This window comes from Vigna angularis, chromosome 11 (assembly GCF_016808095.1).
Source record: "Vigna angularis cultivar LongXiaoDou No.4 chromosome 11, ASM1680809v1, whole genome shotgun sequence".
Lineage (NCBI taxonomy): Eukaryota > Viridiplantae > Streptophyta > Magnoliopsida > Fabales > Fabaceae > Vigna > Vigna angularis.
Genome location: NC_068980.1, coordinates 24,259,903 through 24,271,236, shown reverse-complemented (window position 1 = coordinate 24,271,236; position 11,334 = coordinate 24,259,903). Strand labels below are relative to the sequence as shown.

General features: G+C 29.4%; 1 protein-coding gene across 1 annotated transcript; it reads left to right on the top strand.

Annotated features, from left to right (window-relative positions):
• Nucleotides 1–8,250: 8,250 nt before the first annotated feature.
• Nucleotides 8,251–10,838, top strand: LOC108332419 (F-box/FBD/LRR-repeat protein At3g14710). Its single transcript, XM_017567677.2, has 4 exons — nucleotides 8,251–8,387; nucleotides 8,577–9,534; nucleotides 10,023–10,166; nucleotides 10,262–10,838. The coding sequence occupies exons 2-4, from the start codon at nucleotides 8,578–8,580 to the stop codon at nucleotides 10,550–10,552; spliced, it is 1,392 nt and encodes a 463-aa protein (XP_017423166.1). The 5' UTR covers nucleotides 8,251–8,387; nucleotide 8,577; the 3' UTR covers nucleotides 10,553–10,838.
• Nucleotides 10,839–11,334: the final 496 nt, after the last annotated feature.

The window sequence follows — 11,334 nt, the reverse complement described above, 5'->3', positions numbered from 1 at the left end:
GGGAGAAACCGCGTGAGAGATGGGGAAGGAGAGAAATGGAAGGGTTTAGATTCTGAAACGTAAAAGAAATTAAAAAAATAAATTTAATTTTTTACTTTAGTATTTCAAAGAGTGTAACATTTAAGTCTCATTCTCTTTAAACACACTTAAAACAATTTAAGTTTTAACAGACTTGTACTTTCTTTAGTTTACAAAATTGTCACTGCATACTTTTTAAATATAAATTTAAGTATGTTATTAGATTCAGAGATTTAAAGTAATATCTTTTATTTACAAAATTGCTATCGCATATTTTTTAAGTTTGATATTTTTTTAGCAGACTTAAAAGCTTATTTTTGCACTAATGATCCGAGACTCATCCCTCCTAACCATACACACAACGATTAAATTTGCTGTGCGAATAAACTCTTAATTGTATCAGACCCTAACTCCTCGCATAACGTCCTAAATCACTATATGAAAGCCCCAAGCAGTGGCTCAGACTCTCCAAACACTCGCAGAGCGCACCTATTTGCTATTCGAATAAAAATAACAGTAGTTCTAGACCCCAAAAGGCGCATAGCACCCTGATTCGCCATGCAGATCATCAGACAAAGAGCAAGCCTCTCAAACCATTCGCACAACGTGTCTATTCGTTGTGCAAATGCCCTGGCAGAGAGCATCTCGCTAGGGTGACTCGTTGTGCGAATCCATTCGCTCAGCAAGTCTGCATAATCTACAACACCAAATTTTGCAGAATTATGCAACTCAGAACCCTTTACCAATTCTAACTATTTTTACCAACTTCTAACCATCCTAATTCATGTTATACACATAATTAGATTTGACTAATTGATTTTAAACCTTCCTACCATCAATCTAAGGCATTTTATACACAATTTCTACTCCAAATCATCAAATTCATCAACTTAGAGACTCAAATCCCATTCTACCACTTTTGGCAATACTTTCATCCACTTAAGGACTCAAGCAAGTCCTAATTGACCTATCTAACCTATTCTAACTTACCAATACAGCCTACAACTCCTAATTCATAATTTCACTACCCCACTACCTCAAAACTTACCTAAAACCAATATACTTCATTCAAATTTCTCATTAGTCAATCTCATAACAGATTTTACATTTCATCTAGTCTATAACATCAAAATCATCATCCAAATAAGTTCATATTTATAGTTTCTTCACACACACTTATAACAGCCATAGTAAACACATTCATTCTAAAATCAAAGTCAACAATTTAGCTCATTATATATAACTAACATACTCTTCACACATGCACAATATAGTTAAATAAACAAAGATAATTATCCAGCTCCCCTTACCTCACTCTAGCTCTACACAGCTCACGAAACCCCGACTGAAACTTGCATCGTAAGGAAACTCAACAGAAACCTAAAATTCACCGATTGGTGATAGAAAACAGCTCTTAGAACCTGAGCTGAGAATTGAAGAGAGAAACTACTATACACATGCAGTATAAACAATTGCGTGATCAAAGTTCAAGAACGTACGGGAAAAAGGGGAAAACGACTTACCGACCCAAAATAAGAAATTGATCAGTCTAGATTGTTACCCTTGACGCCAGGATCGTCTAGGCATTTCCTAATCGTCAATAAGAGACTCCAATTATGAGAAAATTTAGAGAGAATGTAGAGAAAAGAAAGGAAACAGTGTTTTAGAGAAATGATATATATCTAGATAATGAACCGAGCTTTAAAAATTTCTATTCATATTATAAGGTTATTTTATAATAAAATACTCGGTCTCATTATTTTAATACACTTATCTACTCTAATACTCCATCTTTTAGGTTCTTACATTATTCATGTTATTTATTTTAGAGTTTGGATTTCCTGATAGACAAGACACCTTACAAAATTTAAGAATCTTATTTTAATTTTTAAATTAATCATTAATTAACCTAAAACATAATTTTTTTCATTCATATACAGTAATCAAATTACCACTAGGGCAGAAAAGACCTTTAACATCACCCTTCAGACGTCTACCCTCGAATATCCAACGTAAAAAGTGACCGGTGACATTTTTTGTAAATAAAACAACTATTTAAACGTCGGCTATGGAGGGGCCCGACGTCTAAATACTCATATACGTCGGCTCCCCCGAATAGACGCCAAAACTAAACGAAAAAGTTAATAATTTTTTTTATTCTATTTAGAAGTTTGTTATGGGGGAAACCGACTTCTAAAGCCATTTAGACGTCTGTTATTGGGGAACCGACGTCTAAATACACAACCCAAAAATTTAAAAAGTCACTTTTTGACTCCATTTAGACGTCTGATCCCGCCACTCCGACTTCTAAAGCCCTTTAGACGTCTGTTATTGGGGGAACCGACATCTAAATACATAACCCTGAAATTTAAAAAGTCACTTTTTGACTCCATTTAGACGTCTGTTATGGGGGACCGACTTCTAAAGCCCTTTAGACGTCTATTATGAGGGAACCGACTTCTAAGTGTCGGTATTAAAACACCGTGAATGCGAGACAGTCGTTACGCGTACTCATTGTTCATCATCTTTGTCGCGTTTTCTCTCTATGGGTTACGCTTTTCAGGTTCGTTTTCTCACTTTTGCACCGTTTTAAATTAATTTACTCCGATTACATCACTCTTTGATGCATTATCTTTCATTTGAATCGATTAAAATGCGTTTCCGTTGAGTTTTGGTGCAGTTATTCTTGTGTCCTTGGGCAACATTCTTCGACGGCGATTTCTTGTGTTTTGCACTCTCCAATTTCCTCCATTACGTTTTTAAAACTATTCAATAAAAAAAATGAACAATACATTTTCTTCAATTAAAATATAAAATTATAAACTCGAATCACGTGATATTTACAAAGATAACATTAATGTGCAAGTATAGGAATCAAACTTTAGATGACACTTGTATGATAAAGTAGTCATGCCCATACATACTCTGTCCCAAAATTGATTAAAGCTTTACAATTTTCTACTATAGTCAGACTGTGGGAATCAAATCAAACCAACCTTCAGCCATTTGTATAATAATTATTATTTGGCAAAACTCAGAAGACAAGAAAAATAAAACGACAAAATAATATTTTCCTTTGTCTAAGACCTAATGACTTCAAAGTAATATATATATTTATTTTCCTACAAATATTTTGGCTTTATTGAAAGTAAATATAGAAGTGATTATGGGCCATGGGAATGGGCAGCAGTCATCCTGCAAAAGTTTAGTAAAATTGCAGGACAGGGCTGCGGTCTTCATGTCGAACTGATTATGAACGTGTGGTGGCTTTTGCTTTTATTATTTCATTAATAATTTATGTGTAGTTGGTGTTCTGTGTATTCAAGGCTCCTTTTCCTACGTTGTCCAAATTCATCGTTTCCTTAGGGTTTCGTGGCTGCCTTGCATTCATGGTCTTTTTTGTACAATTTTTTTTTTAATTTCTTAATTTGAGTCTTTTTTGCACATGCTTATCGTTATCAACAGAGTTTATGGCAATGAAAATGACGATATAGAGAAACATCAACAACAAGACGGGGAGTTTTACTGAGATAGTGTATTTTTTTTTATTCAAATTTATGGAAATAGATAAACTTTTAAACAATTTACAAAATTCGTTGAGCTACGCTTTTCAAGATTATGTTTTCAAAATACAAATTTTATGTTTAAATAGCAATTGTGTTCTGAATATATATTATCATTTTTTAACACTTTTGTATGGAGCACCTTTTTTTTACACTAAAAATGTCTTCTCTTTTTTTTAGATAAACATTTTTTTACAAGTACTTTTAACTATTTGATTAATGAATTAAAATTTAAATATTAAAATATTATTGGAAACTCTTAGTTTATTAATCTAATTATTGAAAAATATCTCAAAATAAAAATTATTATCATATTTTCTTAATATATATATATATATATATATATATATATATATATATATATATATATATATATATATAGACACACACACATATTAGATAAATCATTTTTACATATATATAATTTTAATATAAAAATTATCCAAAAAATAAAAAATAAAAAATATTTGTATATGACATTAAAAACATCATAAAAAATATTAAGAGTAAAAGAAATTAAAAAAAGAGTTTTAATTCATTAATTAAATTATTAAAAAAAATCTCAAAATAAAAAAATTACACGTTTGTATAAAATTTAAGAAAACATAAAAATTTAAGAAGTCCGTTAATCAAATTATCAAAATATAATTTAAAATTAAAAAATATGGATATATAAAATTATGAAAAAACATAAAAATTTAAAATATAAAAATAAAAAAAGTAATGAAAAATGAAATGTAAAGAAAAGATGTCATACATTAACAGGACAACGCTAATATATATATATATATATATATATATATATATATATATATATATGATAATTAACAACATTTAATCGTAGATACTTATTACAAAAGTTTTATTTTCAAACATACTAAAATACATCTTTTTCAATATCTTATCTTTTTGCATGTTTGGATTCTTGTATTTTTATCATTATCAAAATATCATTATTTTCGTCATTTTGTCATTTGTCAACATTTTTAATAGATATTTTTTATTTGATCATGAAATAGTTAGGAGCGATATTTTTCTAATTAAGTTAACTTTTATATATTTCAATCATATTAAATAACTTAAAATTTATTTTTCTGAAGTTAAAAAAACCATTTATAAAAATTAATAAATGTACATAATGGTTTTTAAAAAAAATATGGAAGTTCAACTCATTATAAAATTTTTGTTATATAATCAAGTAAAATTCATTGAAAAACGGATCTAAAAATGTAGTAAATGGTTTCATTTAACAAAATAAAATAATTTAATAAATAGGTACCCATAAAAAGTGTACATAAATATTTGTTTTTCAAACTAAAAATTTGAAAGTGTAATGTTAACACAAAGTTGTTATAATAGAAAAATATGACGTTGTCATTACCTCATTATGACAAAAGCTTTACATATTAAATATATTTATAATCTTTGAATAACTTATTCATTAATTCTCTATTGTAGATTTCTTCTAACCATTAAGGCAGAGACTTCTGTTCCCAATATTATAACTAAAGTTAATCGGATAAGATTTTGTATATAGAGGAAATCGAATTCAATTCTATGCATGTTTATCACAAAAATGTAAGTGGTGATGTCTAACTACTATATCAACTCAGGTTAAAGTAATTAATATTATAGATATAAATGAATTTGAGTTTTTATAATCTTTTTATCAATAAAGAATAATAAATTTATATATGTATAAAGACTGATTTTAGATTTGAGTTGAATCTCTTATTATAACATTAATGATAATACCACTTACACTATTTTGCTCCTGTATGTTATTCATATTTAATACAGGACTTCCAACATCTTTTTCTTCAAATGAATTCCTTTTAAGTTGGTAAACTTTGCCAGAAAGTATTTTTTAATAAAAACCTTTTGATAAGAAATTAATAAAATTAAAATTCTCTGTTCATTCTTTATAATCATTATATATTTAATATATGTTAGAGGAAGATTCTCTTAACTAAGATATTTTTAATTGACTCCATGAAACAAATTCATTAAACATGTTTAAGTTTGCACAAACAAATAAAACTTCTTATTGAACAACGGATAAATAAAAAGATTTGTGTGTGGTGTGATTCGAAGGGTATAACATTACAAAAATATGTAATTTTTTCTGGAGTTCTTTTTAGCATTATTGGGGATTTTAATCCCCAAAATACACGTTTCCCTACAATTGCAGAAAATCATGGTCACAAAATTATCGGTAGTTTCCTGGAACCTTTGGAACTAATTGGGGTTGTGCTGAATCGTCTATATTTCCAGGGGTTTTTGGAAACTCGCTGGAACTAATCGAGGTTTCTAGAAATCCGTCGAAAGTAATTGGGTTTGAAAGAAATATCCTTATTTTAAGAGGTTTTACCCAAAATCGTCGGAAATGCTTTCAGATAATTTTTTTTGTGTTCAAATTGAATTATGATAAACCACGTTCAAATTGAATTTATAAATCTGGTCTTAATATAATCTAAAATTGAATGTTATTATATAAAGTAAATTATATTGTTCAACATATATTTATTAAAGGCAAAGATATTCAATACTATAAGGGTGATGTGATAACGGTGATGTTACGTTAAAAAAATGAGGATGAATGAATTTGGATAAGGAATTGAGAGTTGAAAGAGAAATGTCACATACCGTGAAAAGATAGAGGGGCTTGCGGGAACCGACGAGGACGAAGGTGAAGAGAAATTAGGGATTGCAGAGGGAACAGGAAAGTGAAAAAAAGTTCTCGAGTTAGGGTTCGTGAGTGAAATTTGGGGGCAATGAACGAAGTGAAACTGAAAATTTATATATGGTGAGGTCAAAAGCAACTACTGTCATCAATGAAGGAGGTCTGGGCGACGACGACTTCAACCGTTTGACGAAGGTGCAACCGTGGATGAAGGAGATGCGATGGCGGACCATGAAGAGGTGCGATGGTGTTGGACATGATGAAGACAAGACTTGTCACGGATGGAGGTGAAGAGAGATTGTAGCTCTCTGTTAGACGAGCGAAGAAGAATGAGTTGAAAGTGGAGATGGCTGCACTAGTACTGTCGCCACCATGCTTCCCGGTAGTGAAGGAGAAGAAGATGAAGTCTGGACTCTTTTTGGGGAAAACTAACCCTAACAGCGTGACACATTCATTTCGGAGAAGATAAAACCTAAATTATGAACGCGGTGCAAAAATAAGGAAAACCAAAAAAATGGAGGTTTTCTTATTAAATCTTTGGAAATATTTTATTAAAAAAAATCAATTTATATGCGGTTTAACAAAAACCGCCGAAAATTTATAGAGGTTTTCAAAACCCCAAAAATAAACCACTCCTAAGATACATTAATTTTGTAGTGTAAGTTTGTAAAACATGTTAGTAGGTATTATATTAAAAATAATTTGATCAATTTAGATATTATCTTGATATATTTAGTTGGAATTTATTAACAAGTTATAAGTACATATTTATATTAAAGTACACATCCCACATTTTTATTTTAAAAAGTATAAAATAAAAAATAAAATTAATCTACCCTAATATAAAATAAAATAAAATATAAACATGTTATAAACTTATAATTTTAAAAAATGGTATCCTTTTAATGACGTCCCATTTAATATATTTTTTACATGATTCTGATAATTTTGGCACCATTTTTGACCATAAATAGTGATCATGAAGAATATCTTAGCAAAATATTATGGAGCATTTTGGCATAACTAAAAGTCCAAAATTTTTAAATTAATTTCTTACAATCAATTTGGCATAACTAAAAGTTCACAATCCCCAACTTTCTTGACCATATAAATGTGCATGACCTTGAATTTCGGCATGTCGTGATGTTGTGGTCCGCACTTTAACCCTTTTTGTTCCTATATCTTTCACAAATCTCTCATTCTTTTATTAATGTCGTACAATTATATGTAATGGCAAAAGATAAGAGAAAGGAAGATTTATTATCTAATTTTTCATATTAATTTGTTTGATAATACAAATCACATTTAGTTTTCAAGTATCATTTAAAAACTTCGTAATTTAAAAATTCGATAATTGTTTGAAATACAGTCTCTTATAATTAAAAACTAAACATTGTTTAAATTTCTAATATTTTTTTAACTCACTATTTTTTTAAAAATATTTTTAAATTTTATCAAATTTGTTTTATTAACGTTTACAAATTTAATAAATATTTTAATTTTCATATAATTTTATTTAGTTCTCTAATTTAATAGGTACACAATCATAATATTTTTTCTAAATATTTGATATTAAAAAAATTAAATTACATTATTTAGATATCGAATATTTGATAATATTCTTTTTTATTTGTAAGAATACATTTTTATTTTATAAAAAAATATTTTGTTTTTATAACTATTTTATTTTTGTAATATATATCAAAATGAATATAAATATAGATAATGTTAGAAAAATTATTATTTTGAGGTATCTAAATTTTTTATATTTATTTAACATTATTCTTATTTGTTTTTTACTTTTTTTTTCTTTCTTGAAAAAATATAAATATTTATATTTTTATAATTATTTTACTTTTGTATTATGTGTGAACGTAAAAGCGTTTGATGATGATTAAAGTTATCGTTACTAATAAAAAAAAATGACTGTAACATGAAATACCACTTTTTCTTCCCACCTTTTTCATCGAATCTGTGTACGTGCCATTCTCATTCTTATCCACTCTGTTTTATACAACACACTATAAATACAACACAAATGTATCCTCCTAGAACCATTGACAATCCAATTCTTCATTCTTTCTAACATCTTCAAGGTTTTACAAAAATCATTCTTTTCCCAGGTAAAATTTTTGACGGTGTTCTCTGTTTCCTTTAACTGCTAGTTCTCTCAGTTTGCACTGAACATTTTAGTCCCCCAATGAAATGCTGCATTCCATATGCTTGATGTTATGACTCTATAGTATATGATACATGGGGATTTTGTGTTATTCCAATGTGAATGCTTGACATTTTTACAAATTGTGTACCAGGATGGATTCAAGTGCTGCAATTATGGAGGGTATAGCAAAAGAGTTTACTAGATGGCAAGCAAAGGTTGAAGAAAGAGACATAATAAGCGAAATACATGAAAGCATTCTTGGCCACATCTTGTCTTTCCTTCCAACAATGGAGGCAGTGCGTACCAGTGTGTTATCAAAAGGTTGGATTGATGTTTGGACATCCATCACCAATCTAGAGTTCAATGACGGTGTGCCTTTTTCTGGGAAGAAGATGCAAAAGGAACAATATGAGTATTTTGTGAACAAAATGCTTCTTCACCTTGGCAATTTAAGCACACAAAGTGTCTCTCTTTGTTTAACTTCTTATCATTATGAACCATCCATGGTCGGTGCATGGATCTCCTCTATATTGGAAAAAGGAGTTCAGAAACTTCACATTCAGTATGCTGATAAAGTTCACTTTCCTTCCCATTCTCTCTTTAGTTGCAACTCTCTTGTGCAATTGTCGCTTCAAATGACATGCAGTCTCAGTGTTCCAACCTTTGCATGTCTTCCAAACCTTCAAACTCTTAGCATTTCTGGGATCAAGTTACTGAGTGAATCCCCCATCTATTCAAAAGATCTGATTCTTAGCTTCCCACTTCTCAAACTGTTTGAAGCAAGAGGGTGTGAGTGGTCAACTAAGCAGAATCTTTGTATACAAGCACCTCTACTTGAAAAGTGTTCCATATCAGTGTGGACCTCTCTATCAAATGAACCATGCAAATCTTCCATCAAGATTTTCTCTCCCCATCTGACAGATTTCTCTTACGAGGGTGATCTTGAGAAGGAAATCATTCTTTCAAATCCATCATCAGTTCAAACTGCTTCTGTAGTGATTGTCATTGATGAAGACAGAAAAGAAAATATGGAAAAACTTGGGTCTCAATCACAAAAACTTCTTACACAGATCCGTGAAGTGGAACGCTTAAAGTTACTGTTGTACAAGGTATGCTTTGTTTTTCATCACATGTAATTGGAAATTTGAAAAGATATGACTGACATTTATTTTCCTTTCAAAATTGGTATACTTGTGAGGTAATTTTGTCAACCGTCAATAGTCAAATACAACGGGACATGATAATTTAAAAAATTAAGTTAAGGTGAGCTGACAAGACAACACTACATGTTGTACCACTGTGCAAGTTTCTAACCTTTTGCATATATTCTTAAAAATTTATCAGATGTCCATTTTATTATATTATACACAGTTCATTTGTTAGTGCATTTATATATTTAAACATGTTTTTGCTTGTGGAAATGTGTGACGTGATATCATAATTTATTCTCAAAGTCTACCTGCCAGGATTCTATACCTAGTTTGAATCATGATATTCCTAACCTTGTCAATCTTACATTATAAACAGAGGAAAGAATAAAAATGGATGCTTTGTCCGAGAATTTGATGCTGAACAATTTTTCCCTTGCCATATACAGGTTTTAGTGAATGCTGCTGATATTTTCACCCTTCTACCAGCTTTTGGGAGATTGACATATCTGCAACTTAATGAAGTTACTGGTGAAGCTCTGCTGAACATACTCCACAATTCTCCTAGGCTTGAGACTCTAGTTTTACAAAATGTAAGTTTTGAACTCTTGCTTTTGGTTCACTGAAATTAAAATGTTCTAGTTTATAAATGGTGGATTACTCACGTTAAACATAAAAAATGTTTCAGGGGGTATTTGACTTCAATAAAGATGCTTTGGTTTCTACTTCAGTGCCTCAGTGCTTTCTGTCTAGCTTCAAAGCTTTTCAGTTCAAAGAGTTTAATGTGCATGATCATGAGCTTCTTCTGGCAAAATTTGTGATGGCAATTGCAGCAGTCTTGGAGAAAATGACTATTTGTACTGCTTTTTGGCTGCAGTATTCAGATATTGATATGGAGAGAGTTAAGGAACAGATACTCTCTTTGCCAAAGTGTTCAAGCTCTCTCATGATACAATTTTCTCAAGTCAATGGTTCCTGATGCACAACTGATAGCTGGAGTGGAACTGGTTTATATGAGATAAAGATATTCATGATTTATCATGTGCATTTAATGTTTAATGTTAAATGTTGATTCTTTTTTATCATAATTATATGATAATAATTATTGGTTTCTTCGAAGAAGAAAAAAAGTATCTGGTATGGCAAATGTAGTATATAGTTAGTTATCAATAATAATACAATAGGAATCTCATGTATCAAAATCAATTCTTGATTCCTAAAGCGACAAAGGAATTCAGTTTTATTCACATAAGATTTGGTTCAAACTTTGTCAGTTGATTACAAATTGTTTAAATTATATAAAAGCAATGAAGGAGAAGGTTCAATTTCTTAATTAGTTGAGCAAATCTTTATTTCTAATGAAAACTCTTAGGTTTTGTTCACTTGAATAGATTTGGACGATGATTTGAATGAGAAGGAGTGAATGAATTTGAAAATAAACTGTGTTGTTTTTTTGAATGAATTTGGATGTGATTGAGATTAAATTTAAAAGTAAAATTTATGAAAAATTTGTGTAAAATTTGATCGATTTGATAAATTAAAAATATATTTTAGTAAATAAAAAATAAAGATTACTAAATTGTCCATGATAATATTAATATAAAATAATATTTATAAATAACATTTTTTGATAAAAATTATTTCAAATAATAGAATTTAAAAAAATTAATAAATAATTTAAATAGAGAAGAGACATGTAGGTTATAGTAAAATAGGGAAATATAAATTTTATAAATTCTTTGATAGATTTTTTCATAAATA